We start from the raw sequence: 19,455 nt of genomic DNA, 5'->3' as shown, positions 1-19,455 counted from the left end.
CTGATGTGTGCTGCAACTTGCTTGGAAAGTTAGGCTGATTGCAGGATCAGTCTCTATTATAGTACCACTATTATAAATGATGTGTTGCTGAATATCCTTGGGGCTCACCGTCTGAGCAAAACCGTAACTGGTGACTCAAGAAAAATTCCCAGAAGTGGCATTTTTAGATTAAAGAGGAGGTATACATTAAGGTCAAATTGCCCTCCAATTAGGTGTCACCAATTTACGCTCACACCCACTTCCTGTGTTTAGCTTCCCAATAATGGTTAATTACTTTCTCTACTTCCTCCTTTCGTTCCTAAACCTTTTGCAGGCTGGCTTTTGTCCGCACGACTCTGCTGAAATTGTTCTTGCCCAAGCCACCAGGTGTCATCTAAAATGCCAATTTCAGTACTTGACCTATTTTTCTGGCCTCGTCTTTAGTGACCTGTTTGGGGCATTTCATACCTTGGACCTTTCCAGCACCCTGTCTTCTTGAAATATTTTCTTCCTTGCTCAGGGAAAGCAGGTCCAGCCTTACTCCTCGTCTCATTTTACAGCTAGAAACTCAAGGCCCAGAGAGGAACGTGCCTAAGACGACGGAGCCCTGGTTAGGCCGCCCGACACCCGCGGCCACGAGCTTCCTTCTGACCGTGATTTTTGGAATCCTTGGTGGTTTGTAAATTCTTCCAGGGCCTCACAAGGAGAATTTTGTCTGGTTCTACCTTCTAGGAAGAAATTTCTCCGGCATTTAATGTATAGCATCGTCTCTTATCTAATTGGTCCTCAAGGCCACGGTTGACACAGGGTTTTAACGAGGACTCCGCCACGAGCTACCCCGTTCTCGGGTCTGCTGGGAGGCCCCGGGTGCCCCGCGGTCCCGCGCCCCCAGGTCCTATAACTAACTCGCCAGGCCGCCGCGGCCTCAGCCTCCTGCCCTCGCCTCTGCGCGTGGCCGCTCGGCGCCATCTTTGAGCCTGGCGCGGATGCCCATTGCCGCACTTCACTCCCCCTCTCCAGGAGTAGCCGCGCATGCCCCACGCGTGCCACTTCTGGGGATGGTGTGTCCAAAACTGGTCATGCTTGTAGCACCGGCTGAAAAGAATAATTTATCTCCATTTTCTATGTCTTGGAGGTCTCTGACCAATTCAAAAACGGCGCCAATAGCCTCACGTCCCCAGTGTTCCGCTCTGGAGGCACAAGGGCGAAGGTCGCGTTGGAGTGCGACGGCGCGGGAGGGCGGAGCCGTCGCCATGGCGACCCGCGCGCAGCCCTGGCAGCTCCGCTCTGCGGGAAGCGCGGGTGCTGTGGCCCTGGCGACCAGCGGGGCGGCGAGCGCCGAGGGGCCGGGGCGGCCCGGGCAGCTGCAGGACGAGACCCTGGGCGTGGCATCTGTGCCTTCGCAGTGGAGGGGCGTCCAGGGCGTCCGCGGGGAGACGGTGAGGGCGCGGGCCCGGCCGGGGGCGGCGCGGGCGGCAGGGCGAGGGGCCACGCGAGGCCGCCGGGCCGGGTTTTGGCGTCCCACTGTTTTATATTTCAGTCCAGAGGAACTAACCCTTGGGATATTCTCGTCCCAGTTTCCCCAGTCTTTGAACAACAACAAAAAGGTGTTTTTTGTGTGTGTGTTTTGTTTTTAAGGAAATCTCCAAAGATCCCACGTTTTGAAGGGTTTTGTGTGAATTGCAGTTTTTAGGCGTTTCAAACTATGCTTTTAAAAAATAATCAGGAAAAAAGAAAAAAAAAAGAAACATCAAAAGTGACCAGACTTCATCTTAAGGCGGTTCTGGTGGTTTAATCAAAAGCCCTCAACAAGGTGCTTTGATGAGATGAGGGGCAGGGCTTCTGAGGGGTCTGAGTGCAGGCTTAGACCACACGCAGGGTGCCAAGAGCTCTTCCGGCTTTGCGGCGTGACCAGTGAGTGAGCTTCTTCCTCCAGCTGACATAGGGTGGTTATTTGCAGGGGATAAAAAATGACGTATGTGATAAGTAAATGATGCAGTGTGTTCGAAGGTGAATAGAGCCATGGACAAGAAGAAGGCTGAGAGGTGAGAGGGAGGGGTGCGAGCCTCAGAGGCTGAGTTGCAGAGTGGGCCTCATTTGAGAGGGTGACATTTAAGCGAAGACTTGGAGTGACAGTTAGCTAAGTGGATACCTCTACGTGGAAGGATCTGCGCAGAGCAAATGGCACGTGCAAAGGCTGTGGGGTTGGGGCTTATATGATGTGTTTGAGGAGGCAGGTGGGGCTGGAGAGGAAGGAGGGAAGGGGAGAATGGTCCCAGGGGAGGTCAGAGGGGAAGCAGAGGCAGGTCAAGTCGGGCCTTTCAGCTCATTGTAAGGAGGTTGGCTTTTGGTCAGTGAAAATGAGCATTGCACGGCCCTGCACATTTCTCAGAAGAGAAAACCGAGGTTTCGCTTGCCACACAGGTGTCAGACCTGCAGAGCTCAGGTCCTCACCTCAGCTCCTCACCAGGCTTCTAGCCTTCGGCCAGCGGTCTGCAGGTCTCAAGCCAGGATTTGATCTGCACTCCCACTTCATGCTGCATTCTTCTAGTCCTAGTCAGAAGCAAAGGCAGTGGAGATTTTGGGTATCTCTATCCATCCTTATCGCAGGTAAATGTGTAATTCACATTCACTGGCCTGTGAAAAAGTAAATATTTGAAATAGCCCTTGCTTGCTGAAGATTCCGATTTTAGAAGTCTCCAGATTGGGAAGCACTGATTCAGTCTCTCTCTCTCTCGCGCTCTCTCTCGCTCTCTCTTGCTCTCTGTCTCTCTGTCTCCCTCTTTTTCTCTTTTTTAACAGAATGAGATTGAGGCTTGTTAATTTTCTTGTAGATAGTTTTAACCTGTAGGATTCTAAGAACTGATTCTAATACTTGAGGTGTAAAGGCTTTCATCTGTGAGGGTGATTTATTTGAATCAGCTTCCTGTCTTACTGAAGGAGATTGTTAAGTTGTAAGAATGTTGTAAGAGTCAGAATAAAGTGACAAATTGCTTTTTCCAAATTAACTTTTTTTACTCTTTTTAAATGTTATGTCCAAAATTTAGAAAAAATCTGGATAAGCAAAAAAAAAAAAAAAAAAAGTGGAAGTGAAAAATCACCCCACCATCTCATTCCCTAGCCATTTGGTTTGTACCTGTCCCATCTCTGTTTTGTCTGTTTTCTCCACATTTTTCTTTTTTTATAAAAATGGAATCACACGGTGTACGATACTTTTTCACGTAATATACCCTAAACATCCTTCCATGTTGAAAAAACATATATAACTTCATTTTGTTTAACTGGTCCTTTGTTAGGCTCTTTCCAATTTTTCTCATATCAATAAACTCTGATGAGTGTTTCGGGTACATTTTTATGCAGCTTCTTAATTTTTTTGTAAATTTATTTGAAAAAGTTGAACATTGGTCTTTGCTTGGTCCATGTTACAGTACAATAGTGAAATGAACGTCTACATTACAGTGATGAATTTTTTAAAAAAAAGTATTAATGGTCTTTGGCCTGATTTGACTTTCCTTGTCATATCCCATATCCTGATCTGCACAGAGGGACCGGGTCCTGGACTTTAGTTTGAGACCCAGGTGCATAGACTCTTTAGGGGCTTGACCCTGCGCCGGTCACATGATTTCTTCTGAGCAGTGGGTCTTGTTAGAATACTTCCTGTGGGGTTAAATGAGGTTCCTGATCAAGTTTGAAAGCCCAGTGCTGTTCACGACCAGTCCAGCCTCCTGAGATAGACAGCTCCTAACCATTCCTCGCTCCTCTGCTGTTGCTTAAACTTGGCCGACACTGGAAAGCCCTGGAGACTGAAAAGTGGGGATGTCTGGGTCCTCCCTTCAACCATTCTGGCTTAATTAGTTTGTGGTGTGACCTATGAATCTGGTTTTATGAAAGCTCCCCAAGTCATTTGAATGCGTAGCTACATTTGAGTACCACCGATTCAACCCATTCTGCTTTCTAGCAGTTACCTTTCTGAAGCCCAATTCTGATCCTATCAGAATGGGGGGGTGCGTTTTTAAAAAATGCATACATATGTATAAAAATGATACATATTGGATACCTTTTACCATTTTAAAGTGTACAATTCAGTGGTCTCAAATGCAGTCACACACAATCGGTAGGCACCACCACTGTCTAGTTCTAGAATTTTTTCATGGGTGGGATACGTTTTGGACATTCAGCTCTGTCTCCTTTGGACTGTGAGCTCCCAGAGGGCAGGGAGTGGGTCTTGTGTACTTTTGCATCTCCCTAAAGGTACCCAGGTAACGCTGAATTGAATAATTCTCTTGTGTTCTGTCATCCACGGCAGGCTTGTGCTGCGTCTCTCCCCTCCTGCTTTGAGTGAAATTTAACTGCCTACCTGTCAGCTCCTCCCTCTTCTTGGCCCTGCTTACTGCCTGGTGGGTTCTGCAGCACATGGCACCCCCTGCTGGAAGGTGTTTGTTTTTAACCTGGAGTCTGGCCTCATACTGCTTTACAGGAATTCAATCCGTTGTTCTCACTTTTTGGAGTTTGTGAGGCAGTTTTTTGTTTTTTTTTTTTTTTTTTTTTTTTTTTTTTTAATATTGGGGAAGGTGAATAGGACTTTATTGGAGAACAGTTTGTACTTCCAGGGCTTTTTCCAAATCAAGTTGTTGTCCTTTCAATCTTAGTTGTGGAGGGCGCAGCTCAGCTCCAGGTCCAGTTGCCGTTGCTTGTTGCAGGGGGCGCAGCCCACCATCCCTTGCAGGAGTCGAACCGCGAACCGGCAACCTTGTGGTTGAGAGGACGCGCTCCAACCGAGCCATCCGGGAGCTCAGCGGCAGCTCAGCTCAAGGTTCCGTGTTCAATCTTAGTTGCAGGGGGCGCTGCCCACCATCCATTGTGGGAGTGGAGGAATTGAACTGGCAACCTTGTGGTTGAGAGCCCACTGGCCCATGTGGGAATCCAACTGGCAGCCCTCGGTGTTAGGAGCACGGAGCTCCAAACGCCTGAGCCACTGGGCTGGCCTGCGAGGCAGTTTTTGATAACCAGACTTTTTTTTTCTTATTTTTTCCCCAAGGAACATAAGAAGGGGTTAAAAGACTAAGACAACACCCAAATAGTCTGCAATAATTACAACTCAAAAGTGGTGTGACATCAGAGCGTCTTCCCGCTTCTAGGAAAACGTCAGTTGTTGCCCTCTTCCCTCGGTTGACTCGGCTCCTAGTCATCCTTTGAGGAGCTGTTTGCTGCCCTGATATACTTAAGAGGCAAATTCCAGTAAACGGAGACCTTAGCTTGATGTTGGTGGGGGTTTAGTTACTCCACACCCCGGGAGGTCTCACTCAGACAATTTAATTGTCCACGTAACATCCCCAAACCCCCTCAGCTCAGCTTTGTAGCCAAGACAGTCGTACTTCACACTGGGTCAAATTGTGGTGGTGTCCGCACTCGGGGATCGCCGTGTGCGGTCAAAGAGCTGCTGACTTAGGTGGGGAGTTATCTCAGCGCCCCTCAGCCTGAGTGCTCATCCGGCTGTGTGCAGGACTCTGAAGGGAAAGGAGCTGGAAGGGAGGGTTTGGGAGTGAAGGGGACCTGAGGAAATTCTGGGAAGGAGGAGCGCAGGTGGGCCTGGACGGAAGTGGCGAGGTAAGTGCCCAGCCACTCCCACGCAGGCCAGGGAGTGTCCCTATGGTGGGTTCTCTTTCAGCAGCTTCCCTCAGTCGCTGGGGAGGAACCTTGCCCTCCACCCCAGATGAAACCCAGGCCCCCAGAATGGGGGAGGCAGTCAGAAAGGGGGGTGATATGTGCACTGGGTGACGGAGGCTCGGTGGGCATGGCAAGCATACTGATGTGGGGACCAAAGGCCTGCGTGTCTTCCCCACCTGCACCTGCAGTGTCCCCGTCACCTGGACGCTGGTTAGCAAAGCAAATGGCCCCACCCCAGACCTACTGAACCAGAATCTGGGTGTGGGAGGAGGGAGGAGGCAGCCCTTTGTGTCTTGGCAAGCCTCCAGCTGATTCTGGGGCCTGCTTGTTGAGAACGCTGGTCTAGAATGGTCTCTGAGGTTCCGTTCCACCCTGGAGTCAGGTGTGCCCGCTCAGGCTGGTAGGGAGCTGAGAAGAGCTGTGTGCTCAGTACTTTTGTGATGGGGGCAGGGCCTTCAGCTGTACATCATCCCAGACTCACACCCATCCTCTCTCTGTGTGGTGCTGTGTTTCATCATATCCCCCCCATTGTAAGAAGGAGTGTGGCTCACAACGATATGTATATTTAATATAGCTTCTCCCGAAGAGCTATTACTAAATAATTGGTCTGTTTTAAAACCAATAGTGAAGGAGACGTAGAATGTATGTTTTCCATAAGAAAGTGACCGTATCGACTCGCGACCTTAAAGCTTGTCCACCCCACACCCCACATCGACGGCCCCTGAATGGGTTCCCCTGGCTGGACAGTTTCAGAAGGACTGGCTCCTGCGTGGGCATTGCTGACGCTGGCATCACTGAACCTTGGAGGCTGAAGGGGAAGAGCCCCGTCCTCTCATCATAGCACACGCCTGTGGCCACTGTTGTGCTGCCTGCAGGCAGGTGTCCGTCCGGTCACCTGACCCAGTGGGGCCATGTCCTTCGTGTTCCTGAAATGGACCGGACAGTCCTAGAGGCGGGCCGGCCGTTGTTTCAGAAGTGAGGCCGCGGAGGGTGGTGGCCTGGGAGTTGGGGAATCCTCTTGGGTGTCGGTTCAGGACTCTGTAACAGGTAACAGAAACCAGCCCAAACTAGCTGCTGTCAGACACTAGGGTGCCTGGTGTCTCCTGGGTCTCGGCCTGGAGGTGCAGCTGGTCCTGAGGAATCGAGAAGGCTTTGGGGGCCCTCTTGTCTCTGCTGTAGCTATGCAGCCCCCGAGGGAGGCCTGTCTGCACACCTGTCTGTACTGTGGCACTGGCTCCTTGTTGGCTCCCAAGTGTCCGTGTTTCACTTCTAGGCACGTGCCGTTCATCTTGTTGAATATCTCTCTTAGTTCCGAATTTCCCTGAAGGAACGTGATTGGCTCAGCCTGGGTTAGTGTCCACTTCTCATCCAGTTGGCAGCCACAACCCTGGTGTTGGGGCCCAGCCTGTGGCTTGGGCAGGAGGTTTCCTGAGAAACGGGCCCTTGTGGACCAGGCACATTTTCCAGAAGCTACCTGCTTGCCTCTAGGACAGTTTCCCTCACTGGTAAGACACAGGAATCCTGACGTGCCAGGTGCCTGCAGGGTTGGGAGAGCTGGCCTCCCGCCCAGGACCTGCTCCCTGAGTCCCCCCACCTTCCCATGTCACTGAAGGCCACTGGGGCTTCAGACTTCATAGCACGGAGCCTAGTGATCTTGGTCTGGGAATTGTTCTTCCGTTTCCCGGGGCCTTACCTCCTGGTGTGATTAAAGTCTGGCCCCAGGCCCCCGTTACCCCTGCAGCGCCCACCTCCGAGGTGTGAGACACAGGCTGCAAGCCCAGCGTCCCCAAGTCTCCCTTCCAGCACTGCCGAGGCCCAGGAAGCAAGGGCCCCACTCACCCCTGCTCTTCCTCTGACTTATCTGAGGGCCTGTAATGGGAGCCTCGCTCCCGACCCAGCCACATCCGGCCTGGCATGGAAGGCACCGCCCTGTATGGGGTGGCGTTGAGCAGGCCCTCTGTCATCCCCACACAGGGATGGGTCGGGCCACATACTTGGATTTTGAACCATGGGAGCCAACTTAGGTGTCCCAGAGCAAAGAGGGAACAATGGTGGTTTCCTACCAATTCGCAGAAGACAATTGTAGGTGCAATGCCATTGGTTTTAAGCGTTTCTTTTTTTCTTCATAAATTTTCCTTAGTATTTTGGCATTGGTTACTGGCCTGAATAAGTGAGCAGCAAGGGAATATTAGTAGAAATACCTGAAAAGTTAAGAGCTTGCCATCTCTGTGGATATTTTTGCTTGTGGTTGTGATTTTACATTGCTTTATATTAAGATATTTGTATCACATTCTCTTGGAAACATTGTTCTAAATTCATCTGATGTGATTACTGGCCAGGATTTTAGACTGGGAGAGAACACCAAGATGGAGACAATTTAGTGTCATGGATCAGGCTTCCTGGGTTTAAGCTCCAATGTGATCACCTCTTTGCTGTGTGACCTTGGGTATAGTACTTAACTTCTCTGGGCCTCCGTGCCAACATTAGTAACACAAAAATAGGATTTACTTCTTGGGTGATTGTGAGGATGAATAACATGATACAGGTAAAACTCTGGGGTTAGTGCCTGAATTAGCACTTAATAACTGACACTGTTACCATCGTAGCTTCCAGGAAGTTTGAAATTCACTCACAGTTCCTTAAAATTTTGCCTTAGCGTGTAGGCTTTCTGCTCTGCGTGCCCATTTATGAATTCCTCAGTGTGCATGTTCCCTCGGGGGACTCCTCCAGTCCTGTGGCTTCAAGTCACATCTCTGATCAGATGCTTTCCAGAGCCTCATGCCTTGTGACTGCTCTCTGTGCGTGTCTAAAGCCGATCCCATAGGACTGCTGCCATGTTCTCTCCTCCCAGAATTTGCCCTCAACATTTCATCAGTTCTCAAAGCCGGGGCACCTGCTCCCATTCCCCACTTCTCCCTGAGCAGCCAGAGAGGCCTGTCCCGGTTTCACATCACGGCTCTGCTTACACCGGGAGAGGAACCTCAACTCTATGTCGTGGCTCTCAGACTCCTCCAGGAGGGCCTGGCCCTTGCCCAGGTGCCACCCTCCCTCTCACCACACCCCAGCACACAGCACGAGACCTTTTGTGCGCAAAGGTTTTGTTCCGGTCTTCCCCCTGCCCTGCCCGCACCCTTTCCTGCAGCTTTTCACTCGGCCAGCTCCTTGTTCTTCACATCTCAGCTCACATGCCATCTCTCTGAGAGGCCATCTCTGCCATGCCACCCCAATTCTATCCCACACCTCTGCTGCACTTAGCACCACTGGTATTCAGTGGGGTTTTATTTGTGCGCTTGTTCACTTGTCCACTCCCAAGCTCTGTGTGTGCTCCTTGGGGCACAGGAATCTTGTACATTTTGTTTTCTTCTATATCCGTGGTACCCAGACAGTGCCTGGCAAGTAGATGCTTAATAAATGTGTGTATGTACATATATGTACACATGCATGTGTAGTATAAATGAACTCGCCCTGTGTCCCAAATACCACACAAAGTGCTGAGGATATAAAGATAGAACAGGCAGGGTACTTATGCAGGAAGAACTCCCAGTTTAATGGGAGATGGACAAGCAGAGAGAGGATTTAGTAGAATGTGGGGATAAGTGCTGACTGCTCCGTGTTCTAATGAGAGCTGCCCTGTGTGGGCCCGGCCCCCTTCTTGCCAGCTCACTAACTCTGGTCTGGTGCCCGGCCCTGTCTCCCATACCTGAGCAGGGGAGCCTGGGGGTGTGGGCCTTTCCTTGCCCTGTGGGTACAGGTGCCTGGTGAACAACTGTGGGCAGAGCCTCTTGTAGATGACAATCTCAGGGATATAGGCCCCCTCACGTGGTAAAGATTGGTCGTGACCGTAAGAAAGGGAGGCCAGCAGGCAGCTCCTTCCCTGATCTGATATCTGTCCCTGTGCCCAGCTAAACAAGGGACAAGGAATTTGAGACAGATGGCAGGGTGGAGAAAAGGGACAGCTGGGGAGTAGCCTGCCTCATACCAACTACCTCATCACGGACACACATGCTTCGTTTGATCGTGGGGATACCTTAGAAGGTCCTCCACCTGAGATGGCTTCCTGCCAGGGGACTGAGAGGGCAGTTCTGCTGGTGGCCAGGTCTGAGGTTCTATCGTGCGCTGCCTACGACGGCCACTGTTGGCTCTCGGATTACAGCCAGTTACCACACTGACGAGACGCTATAGGGACTTAATTCTTGTTTATGTCAATTAACTTATGCTAAAATTGGTTTCCTTATACATCGCTTAAAGTCACAGGACCTATTGATGGTATTGAGGACTTACTGTACATGACTCTTCAAAAAGGGCACTCCCAGGTGGCCGGATGGCTCAGCTGGTTAGCGCGTGAGCTCTCAACAACAAGGATGCCGGTTCGATTCCCACATGGGATGGTGGGTTGGGCCCCCTGCAACTAAAGATTGAAAGAGGTGACTGGACTTGGAGCTGAGCTGCGCCCTCCACAACTAGATTGAAGGACAACAACTTGGAGCTGATGGGCCCTGGAGAAACACACTGTTCCCCAATATTCCCCAATAAAATAAAATAAAAAAGGCACTTCTGAGTCCTCACCAAGTAGTGTCACCGAAAGTCCTGGGGCAGGCTCTTCCTGGGTCCTCTGAACCAATCACTGTGGCTGGGGGCGGGACCCAGTGCTCTGATCGGCTAAGTGGAGCTCATGTATCCTCCCTCAGTGGAGCACAGCAGGGTTGAGGGGTCATCTCCACCCACACCACACAGATTGAGTTCCTCCTAAGAAAGACGGGGTAGTTACATGAGGAAAGGGACAGACTTTGGGCAGACAGTGAACAGAGGTCCAATAGCCTGAGGATGAGCAGCCACAGGGAAGGTGAGCTGTCCCACAGAGGGAGGCTGAGAGTCCTGGGCAGGTGGTGCTGGGAGGAAGCTGGCTGGTGACTGCTGGCTTTGGCTGTCCTTCTCCAGAAAAGTTGCCAGACGGCCAGCATTGCCACTGCCGAAGCGTGCGCCCAGACCCGGAAGCGTGCAGATGCTGAGCTGCAGACTGAGGCCCCTGCGCCCGCCTGCGTGCTGCCTGCGTCCCAGCACGACAGCCCCCGGCTCGCAGCCTTTCTTCGGAGAGTGGAGGCCATGGTTATCCGAGAGCTGAACAAGAACTGGCAAAGCCACGCCTTTGATGGCTTCGAGGTGAACTGGACCGAGCAGCAGCAAACGGTAGGGAACGGGAGGGCCTGGGATGCCCCCCTCCTCTGCCTCAGGCCAAGCCCCTACCCCCTTCGAAGTCCATCCTTTGCACCATCCAGATAATAATACCAATTGTAGTGACAGCTTTTGCCGAACTCTTGCTCTGCCAGGTGCGGAGCTGTTTTATAAGAATGAATCATTGGGCCTTCTCTTGAAGCAGGTGCCATCATTATCTCCATTTTACAGTTGGGAAAATGGAGACTCAGAGTTGCAGTGACTTTCCCAGAACTGCACTCGTAAGCAGTAGGGGCAGAGCTGGCACCTGGCCAGTCTGACAGCCTCTTATTCTCTTCACGCTCAGCTGTGTCTCCCCAGGCACTGAGGTGAGGGCTTTCTCTGTGCCGTCTCATTTACTCCTCAGGACAACTGTGTAAGTACTATCATGATTTCCGTTTTATCGATGATGCTCAGAGAGGCCGAGTGACTTGCCCAAGGTCACACAGCTATATCTGGCCGAGCTGGAATTTGAGCCCTGGTCTGTCAGGTTTCACTGCTGTGCTCTAGTGACTTCAGCATCTCCAAGTCTTTCGGCTCTCGAGGCACAGCTCAGAGCCGTCCAGCTGGACAGCCAGCCTAGGCTTTGAGACTGGGGAGCCTCTGAGTAAATTAGGGGCTCTTGGTCTTTGCTCCCTGCTGGGCCGGGCCTCATTCTCCCTGGCACGTTGCCAGCAGATAGGCTGCGCACTCAGCGCTGGGTGCCCCAGTCTGCGAGCCTTGTGGGTTTTGGTTCAAACTTTTTTTACACAATGTTTTCTTCCTTTGGAAACTGAGATGAGTAATTATATATGCAGAGGTGGTCAGCCCTTCTCTTGCCCCTCCTCCTGTGCCTTCCCTCCATCTATTTTCAGGGATACATAGCTGCCCTGTTCCTGCCAAATCACTGGTAGGGAGGGGAAAGTCGATTTTTGTGAGAGAAATCCTGGAAGTCGCTCTAAAAAGCAGTTGCCAAGGCCACACCAAAGCGTGGAGTCATCATATCTTTTTAAGCAGGGCACAAGGAGCAGATGTAAGGAACGTTAAAATCCCAGCATGCTATCTCTCTCTCCCTCCCTCCTTCCTGCCTCTCCCTCCCTCTCTTCCTCCCTTTTCCCTTCCTTTGGGCATTGCTGATGCCCGGTTTTACAGTTGCATTCAGAGAGGTTAAGCTTTTGGTCTTTATTCTTAGGGTTTTTCCACGTTTGATTATGAAAACAGTACGTGTTCATTACAATGATTTCGGTCATCACAGAACCCCAGACACAGGGAACACTGGTTCACCGCCTTCAGAGTGCTGGACAGACCCGAGCACGGTGGTCACTGCTCTCGCCCTTAAGGACAGCGTAAACACACACACAAAGTACTGTACACTTTGTTTGCGACCTTTCTCACTTAGCGGAGCTTTCCACGTCGGTTCCCGTAACCGTGCTCCAGTCCTTCCAGCAGCCGCGTCGTGTCCCACTGCACAGACACCCCATCCTTTATCTGAGTCCCCGCTCGTGGACATCCAGGCAGCAACTGCACTTCTAGAAATGCCTCCTCCTGCTGCGTGGGAACAGCGGGAGGCCGGGCAGCCCCCTTTGAGCCGCTGTGTGGTGTGTAGCCCCCGAAATTTCTCCTGGTCCCGAATGTGGGACAGAGAGAGGAGTGCTTCCACATTTTGCTGTTACACAAGAGAACTTCAGCGACGCTCTCACGTTTTCTTCTTTTGCCTCAGTTTCTGGTTTCTTCCCCCATGGTGGAATTCTTCTTTTGGCTGAGGTGGGGTTTTTCTGTCTCGGCTTCCGTCGTCAAGGTTTGGCCTCGATATTTCATCACTGTCCTTGGTCTTGCTGCATTAGCCCCAAAAAGGCTGAGGGGTCGCTCTTCAGAAAGACTGTAACTTCAGAATTCTGGACACAATGTGCCAACATTGTTGAACACTGAGAAATTAGAGATAAGGAAGAAATTCCCCCGGGGTCTCCCCCTGGAACTTTTGATCTGTTTGATGTGTCATTTCCTCCCTGTTGTTCTCCACACGTTCTCCACACGTGTGTTGGTGACAGCTGAGTCACTGTGACCAATCTTAGGGTCTTTTCTGGTCAGAAGCAAAGTCTGTTCTGTGTTGTCAGGTTGCTACACAGACTCCACCCTTGTCCTTATAGAATGCCACGTAATGTTTCATTCATGAACTTTTCTTTCTTTGTTTTAGCTCTGTCAAGGTCTGTTTTCCATGGAGGTAAATTTACCCTTTGTGCTGTACCGAGTCTTTGCAAACATGCACCCCACGGTGAAGGTGTGGAACAGCCCATTGTCCCCTAATTCCCTCCCTTAGGAGTCTTGGTTTAGATTGTAAATTGTACCAATCATTGCAATTGTAGTGTGATGCTAAATAACTTAATGTATATACAGCAGCCTCCCTCATCCACAGGGGATACGTTCCAAGACCCCCAGTGGATGCCTGAAACCATGGATAGTACCGAACCCAATATAGCAGGTCGTGGAATAGCGTGGAATAATGCCGTTTCATTCAAAGTTGTTTCGTTATAATGTTGCTGAGATGCTAGGAACTTAACTCTTGTTTATATCGATTAGCCTGTGGTAAAATTGGTTTCATTGTACATCATTTCGCTTAAAGTTGTGGAACCGATCCCGTTAGGTGAGGACTTACTGTATCTACTGGTTTTTCCTGTACGCACACATCTATGATACGGGGATGTGAATGTGGCACTATTCAGTAAAATGTGGGGGACCTGAACACAGCACTACTGTGACAGTTGATCTGATGACCCAGACAGCTACTAAGTGACTAGCGTGTACAGCATGGAGACGCTGGACAGACGGGTGATTCACGTCCCAGACGGGAGGGAGCGGGACAGTGAGACATTTCATCACGTTTCTGAAAACAGCGCGCAATGTAAAACTTATGAATTGTTTATTTCTGGAATTTTTCATTTAATATTTTCGGACTGTGCTTGATCATAGGCAACCAAAACTTCGGAAAGTGAAACTGCAGATACTGTAGTTTATTTTTAATGTAAACTTGTATTGATTATAACATAAAAACATGCACAAATTACAAGTGTTCAGGTCCATGACTTTTCACAAGGTGCCAACATGTATGGAAACCTAGATCAAGAAACCGACTGTTAGCAGACGCCCAGACGTTTTCTCACGCCCTACTGTATAGCTTTATTTTAAAATTTCTTGAGATAAAGTTCACACCCCATTTAATTCACCCAACTAAAGTGTACACTTCAGTGGCCTTAATACATTCCCAGAGCTGTGCAGCCATCGCCACAGTGAATTTTAGAACATTTCCATCACCCCAAAAAAGAAACCCCAAACCCGCTGGCAATCACTAATCTACCTACTTTCTATCTCTTCAGAATTGTGTATTCTGAACATTTCATATAAATGGAATCATATAAGAAATGGTCTTTTGTGACTGGCTTCTTCGTGTCGTAGCACTAGGTACTTCCTGCCTTCTGTGGCTGAATAATACTCCATCGTAGGGTACGTCACGTTTGTCCATCAGCTGATGGGCACTTTGGCTCTTATGAATAATGCTGTGAACATTTGGGTACAAGTCTTTCTGTGAGCATGTGTTTTCAGTTCTCGGGGGGTACATAGCTAGGAATGGAACTGCAGGGGGCCTGGTAACTAAGCTTAACACTAGCCGCCCGACTCTGTCCCTGCTCTACCTGCCTACATTCTCGCTAGCAGTGCGTAAGGGTTTCTGCCCCACGTGGCTTTCCACAGATCTTGGATTCTTTTGTGGGGTAGTTTCTTTACGTGGGGTTATGAGGTCAGGGAGCGTGAAACTCTTCACAGGATTTTGATTTGGTGCAAATCCGTCCGGGTTTGTGCCGAGCCCTCACTGTGGCTGGCATTGCCATCCTCCTTTGGCTGTCACCTGCCTGCTCTGGGCTGAGAAACAAGATGCCAGAGCTTTGAAAACGTACTTGTGTGTGTGTGGTAAAATGCACAACAGGAAGCTTACATTTGAACCATTTTTTGGTGTGCAGTCCTGTGGCATCGAGTACATTGATGTCGTCGTGCAGCCATCATCACCCTCCGGGGGCAGAAGCCAAAGCTTCTGAAATTGTACATAGAACAGGTGTGAGAAAGGGTCCAGCTCTGGTCCGGGGCCTGGCGTCCGTCTTGGTTCACAAGGCCCTTCCTTCTGGGTTTCTGGAAGCGTCCCGTTAGGGGAGATGTCGGGATGACGACTCCACATTTTCTCCTGGGCTGGGGAGTGAACTTGGGGAGGCCCAAGCCTGTGTGTGGTTTCAGTGAGGTCATATCGAGGCTACCTGCTGGGTGGCGTTCGGCTCAGGGTTGAGGACGGTCTGTCTCTTGCAGGTGACCTGCCTGCACACACTGGGTTACCCTCCAGCCCAAGGGCAGGGGCTGCATGTGACCAGTGTCTCCTGGAACACCACTGGCTCTGTGGTGGCCTGTGCGTATGGCCGGTGAGTGGCAGCTGGGGTGGGTGTGGGCAGTGGGAGGCCCTCCGACCCTCAGCTGAGCCGCTGTGCCCCCAGCTGCACAGTGAAGTGTTGCCCAGAGTTTGGTCATTCTAGAAGTTATTCTTCTCAAGGTTGCCTGGACGACAAAGTGGCAGGAAAAGAGCAGGGGAGGGAGGGGCTTAGAGCCCAGGACTCAGTGCCCACCGGCCAGCACCGGGCAGTGAGCCCTGGGCCTACCTTGCCTTCTCCGTGAGCTCTCCCTGATGTGCGAGGGTTCTCCCACCCCACCATTGTGTGGACCCGTCCTTAGTTCCCAGGGACCCTTTTGCAGAGAAAGTTATGCTCTCAGGGTGCCATGGAGGAGCCACTTTGATACCCAGTCCAGTGTCTGGGTATAATGGGGACACAGGTTAATCTGTTTGGGGCAAGAGGTGGGTCAGGTGACAGGAGCAAGGTGGGGATGGGGGTGTTGGGATGAAGCCCCTGGCCTAGGGGCAGAGCCAGCTCAGGCTTGTCCCTGTGCAGGCTGGATGACGGGGACTGGAGCACACTGAGGTCCTTCGTGTGCGCCTGGAACCTGGACCGGCGAGGCCTGAACCCCCGGCAGCCGGCAGTGGTGGTGGAGGTGCCCAGTGCTGTCATGTCCCTGGCCTTCCACCCCACACAGCCGTCCCATCTCGCAGGTGAGCCGCCCGGCCAGCCTCGCCCCTGCCTCCCACCCTGCAGACAGCGGCCAAGGGGGAGCTCTCATCGGGGCCCCCGGCCCTGGGCACGGCCAAGGCAGGACTCCGGGAGGCAGAGACCGTGGGGCACGCTGAGCCCTGGGCTCCGGTGAGGATGCTGGGTGGGCGTGGAGCGGGGAGGAGGAGGAGGCAGGTCCTTAGACAAGTCTTGGGGTGTGGGCCACGCGGAGGCGCAGCCTGGTCAGGAGAAGAGGCAGGAAGCAGCCGGCGTCCTCGGCCGCTGGCAGCGGTGATAGGAGCTGAGCCTTCTAGGAAAGGGGGTCATGTTGGAGGCAGTTGCAGTGCTGGGCAGGGGAAGTCAGCCTGGCAGCAGGAGAAGCGTCTTGGGTGGCGCACAGCAGGACAGCGTGAGGCTTGGGGGACCAGGACTTTCCCTCCTCAGGATGCTTTTCAGGGAAGTAGCTCCACATTCTGGATCAGTGCGGGGAGGGCCGGGTGCTGGGCCAGGAAGCTGGGCTGCTGGGCGTGGGTGAGCTCCTGCCCAGGCCCGCTTGGTCCCCCAGGTGGGCTGTACAGTGGCGAGGTGCTGGTGTGGGACATGAGCCGTCCTGAGGATGCACTGCTGTGGCGGACAGGCCTGACAGATGACACACACACAGACCCCGTGTACCAGGTCAGAGCAGCGGGCTGTGGGCCGGGTCAGGGAGGCCCCTTCCCCTCCTCTCAGCCGGCCCTTGCTGTCGCGGGCAGCGACAGGGAAGAGGGTGCCCGCCTGGCACAGCCAAGGAAGGTCACCAGGGGGTGGGCAGTGGGACAGCTGCCTGTGGCATTCTCGGCGCCCTCAGGCATGAGTCACACCCCAGGGCCAGGGCCCGACCCAGCTTCCTCCCCCCGAGTTGCACTGGGGGGCTCCCGGCTGTCCGGGCTTTCTGCTGGAGCTGGGGAGCGGCCTTGGAACCCTCTGTACCTGCCCCGGTGGGTGAGGCGGCTCTCAGGCCTCCGCTTAGATTTTGTTTTCTGGACCATTAGGGTTGGGTGGAGGACACCATCTGGTCTTGCTGGGAGGTGGGGGTGGCCAGGCATCAAGCATCCCTTTCCCCACCCTGCTGTCCCAGGTTGTTTGGCTACCCGAGCGCCAGCACAGCCACCACTTCCAGGTGCTGAGTGTGGCCACTGACGGGAAGGTGCTGCTCTGGCAGGGGGTCGGGGCGGGCCAGCTGCAGCTCACGCAGGGCTTCGCCCTGGTCGTGCAGCAGCTGCCGCGGAACACCAAGCTAAGGAAGGTACGTGGTGGCCTAGGCTGCTGTCCCCACACACAGCCCGGAAAGCAGCTCCGGCCTGTGGGGCCCCCCTGAGGGGGTGAGCCTCGGGGGCGGGTGGGCACAGGCCCCAGTGCTACCAGCTGCGCTGGGACCTGACCTCTTCAGGCCATAGCAGCCACTCACGTGCCTGGGCTCCTCTGGGACACTGACCAATTCCCTTGGCTCTGCCCTGCTTTGTTTCTCTGTAGCCTCACCGGGGGGAGACCGAGGTGGGTGCCACAGCGGTGGCTTTCTCCAGCTTTGACCCCAGCCTTTTTATTCTGGGCACGGAAGGCGGCTTCCCACTGAAGTGTTCCCTGGCAGCGGAAGAGGCCGCCCTCACGCGGATGCCTGCCTCTGTGCCCCTGCGGGCCCCGGCACAGTTCACCTTCTCTCCGCACGGCGGGCCTGTCTACTCAGTGAGCTGTTCCCCTTTCCACAGGTAGTGAAGGCCCTTCTGGGGTCCTCCCCACCAGCCACAGGGCTTCTGGCACAGGGAGGGCAAGGGAGTCCTACCAGGCCCCACCGTAGGGCAGCTCCAAGGACCTGCAGTCTGGCCTGGGCCCAGGTCTTCCCCATTTGAGCCCGTTTCCAGAGCGCTCTGGTTCTTGGTTCCTTCCTACCGAGGGCCCCTCCCCACCCTCGTTTAGGGGTCCAGGGAGGCTTTTCAGAGCCTAAGAGCCCAGGAGGGGTCTGGCAGGAAGGCCCTGGCCGTACCCGGACTCCAGCACTCATCCCCTTGCCTGGCTTTCTGTCCTGCATCCCATCCAGGAATCTCTTCCTGAGCGCGGGGACTGATGGCCACGTGCACCTGTACTCTATGCTGCAGGCCCAGCCCCTGGCCTCGCTGCGGGTGTCCCACAAGTACCTGTTTGCCGTGCGCTGGTCCCCGGTGCGCCCCCTGGTGTTCGCGGCAGCTTCTGGCGAAGGTAGGAAATGGGACCGCAGGTTTGGATCCATTTCCGTGACATGGGCTGGCATGTACCTGGAATTCTGGAAGGAGGGCTGACCTGGGCAACGTTATTTTGTGCTGTGGCCTCTGGCGTTTCTTCCCAGGTGCACAGGGAACTTTGAAGCAGCTGAGGCCACTGCTCTGGGCCTCTTACCCGCCAATCTCTCTCCCTGAAGGTGACGTGCAGCTGTTTGATCTCCAGAAAAGCTCCCAGAAACCCACAGTTCTAATCAAGCAAACCCAGGATGAAAGCCCCGTCTACTGTCTTGAATTTAATCGCCAGCAGACTCAGCTCCTGGCTGCTGGTGATGCCAAGGGCACGGTGAAGGTATGGCAGCTGAGCACGGAGTTCACTGAGCAGGGACCCCGGGAAACAGAGGACTTGGACCAGCTGGCGGCGGAGGTGGCCATCTGAGGACAACAAAGCCGGGGTGGGGAGGGTCCCTCAATACTGAGGCCAGGGGGTGAGGCTATCTCTGTGCTGTGTATTTCTGACGGAAGCTGAATGAAGACAGACAAGTTTTTTGGGGAAAGTGAAGTCATTTATTTGTCTTTTACATGAAAACAAAATCGGGGGCTCGCGGGGTGGAGGAAGAACAAGAGGGTAGCTAGCCAGCCGCTTAGATTTTTCTGAAGTCGGAATGGCGCAGCTGGCTGCAAGACAGGAATCTGGGTCCCCACAGCGACATGGCGATTGCAACTGGACCAGAGGCGGTTTACGGAAGCACCGTTTGCTACGAAGTCTTATCCCAACTAAGCAGGGTTAAGGTTACATTGGAAGGTAACACTGTCTGGAATATTTTTCTTCTGAGCACAGAGATGAGTTGACATGCAGCAAGGGGACGGCAGGGCAAGCAGCGGGGGCCAGGCTAACCTAGGAGCGGAGGGTCAGTTCACGAAGAGCGAGCGGGTAAACTCGACGTAGTCAAAAGCAGTGGGGAGTTCACGGCCCTTGCCATCCACGTAGGGCTTCATGTGGGAGACGCAGTAGTCGGCTTGTTCCCGAGTCAGGTTCTGGAGGGGAAGAGGGCACCTGTCAGTCAAGCCACCACCAGCCAGGGAGACACAGGCGGGTGGATTTCCAGACAGTCAATGCCCACGCTATGCCCCGAGGCCGAAGCCGGGTCTGTGAGCCGATGAGGACCTTGGGCCTGCACTGAGGTCTGTCTGTAGGTGGGGATGGCACACCTGTACCCAGCAGGGGAGGGTGCACAACTGGGTCTGTTACT

The 19,455-nt window shown here is 53.1% G+C and overlaps 2 protein-coding genes across 20 annotated transcripts in view; one reads left to right on the top strand and one right to left on the bottom strand.

Annotated features, from left to right (window-relative positions):
* Window positions 1–1,212: 1,212 nt before the first annotated feature.
* Window positions 1,213–18,767, top strand: DYNC2I2 (dynein 2 intermediate chain 2). 4 transcript variants are annotated; one of them, XM_081065992.1, is made up of 9 exons: window positions 1,213–1,418; window positions 10,585–10,833; window positions 15,184–15,293; window positions 15,816–15,973; window positions 16,537–16,646; window positions 17,089–17,256; window positions 17,484–17,716; window positions 18,046–18,203; window positions 18,403–18,767. In XM_081065992.1, the coding sequence occupies exons 1-9, from the start codon at window positions 1,233–1,235 to the stop codon at window positions 18,639–18,641; spliced, it is 1,611 nt and encodes a 536-aa protein (XP_080922118.1). In that variant the 5' UTR covers window positions 1,213–1,232; the 3' UTR covers window positions 18,642–18,767. The 4 variants fall into 4 exon arrangements, with proteins under 4 accessions (XP_080922118.1, XP_080922121.1, XP_080922119.1 ...); XM_081065995.1 differs by having other exon boundaries at window positions 1,214–1,418; window positions 18,104–18,203; window positions 18,403–18,756; XM_081065993.1 differs by having other exon boundaries at window positions 1,214–1,418; window positions 17,484–17,693; window positions 18,104–18,203; window positions 18,403–18,753.
* Window positions 18,747–19,455, bottom strand: part of SPTAN1 (spectrin alpha, non-erythrocytic 1) — a 59,889-nt gene continuing 59,180 nt past the window's right edge. For all 16 annotated transcript variants that reach the window (XM_081065978.1, XM_081065982.1, XM_081065974.1 and 13 more), the window contains one exon: window positions 18,747–19,240. In XM_081065978.1, the coding sequence (XP_080922104.1) occupies window positions 19,115–19,240 (126 nt within the window). In that variant the 3' untranslated portion in view covers window positions 18,747–19,114. The remainder of the gene's footprint in view (window positions 19,241–19,455) is intronic.

This window comes from Rhinolophus hipposideros, assembly GCF_964194185.1.
Source record: "Rhinolophus hipposideros genome assembly, chromosome: 11".
Classification (NCBI taxonomy): Eukaryota; Metazoa; Chordata; class Mammalia; order Chiroptera; family Rhinolophidae; genus Rhinolophus; species Rhinolophus hipposideros.
The sequence above is the reverse complement of the archived record's forward strand: the minus strand, read 5'-3'. Positions and strand labels throughout refer to the sequence as shown.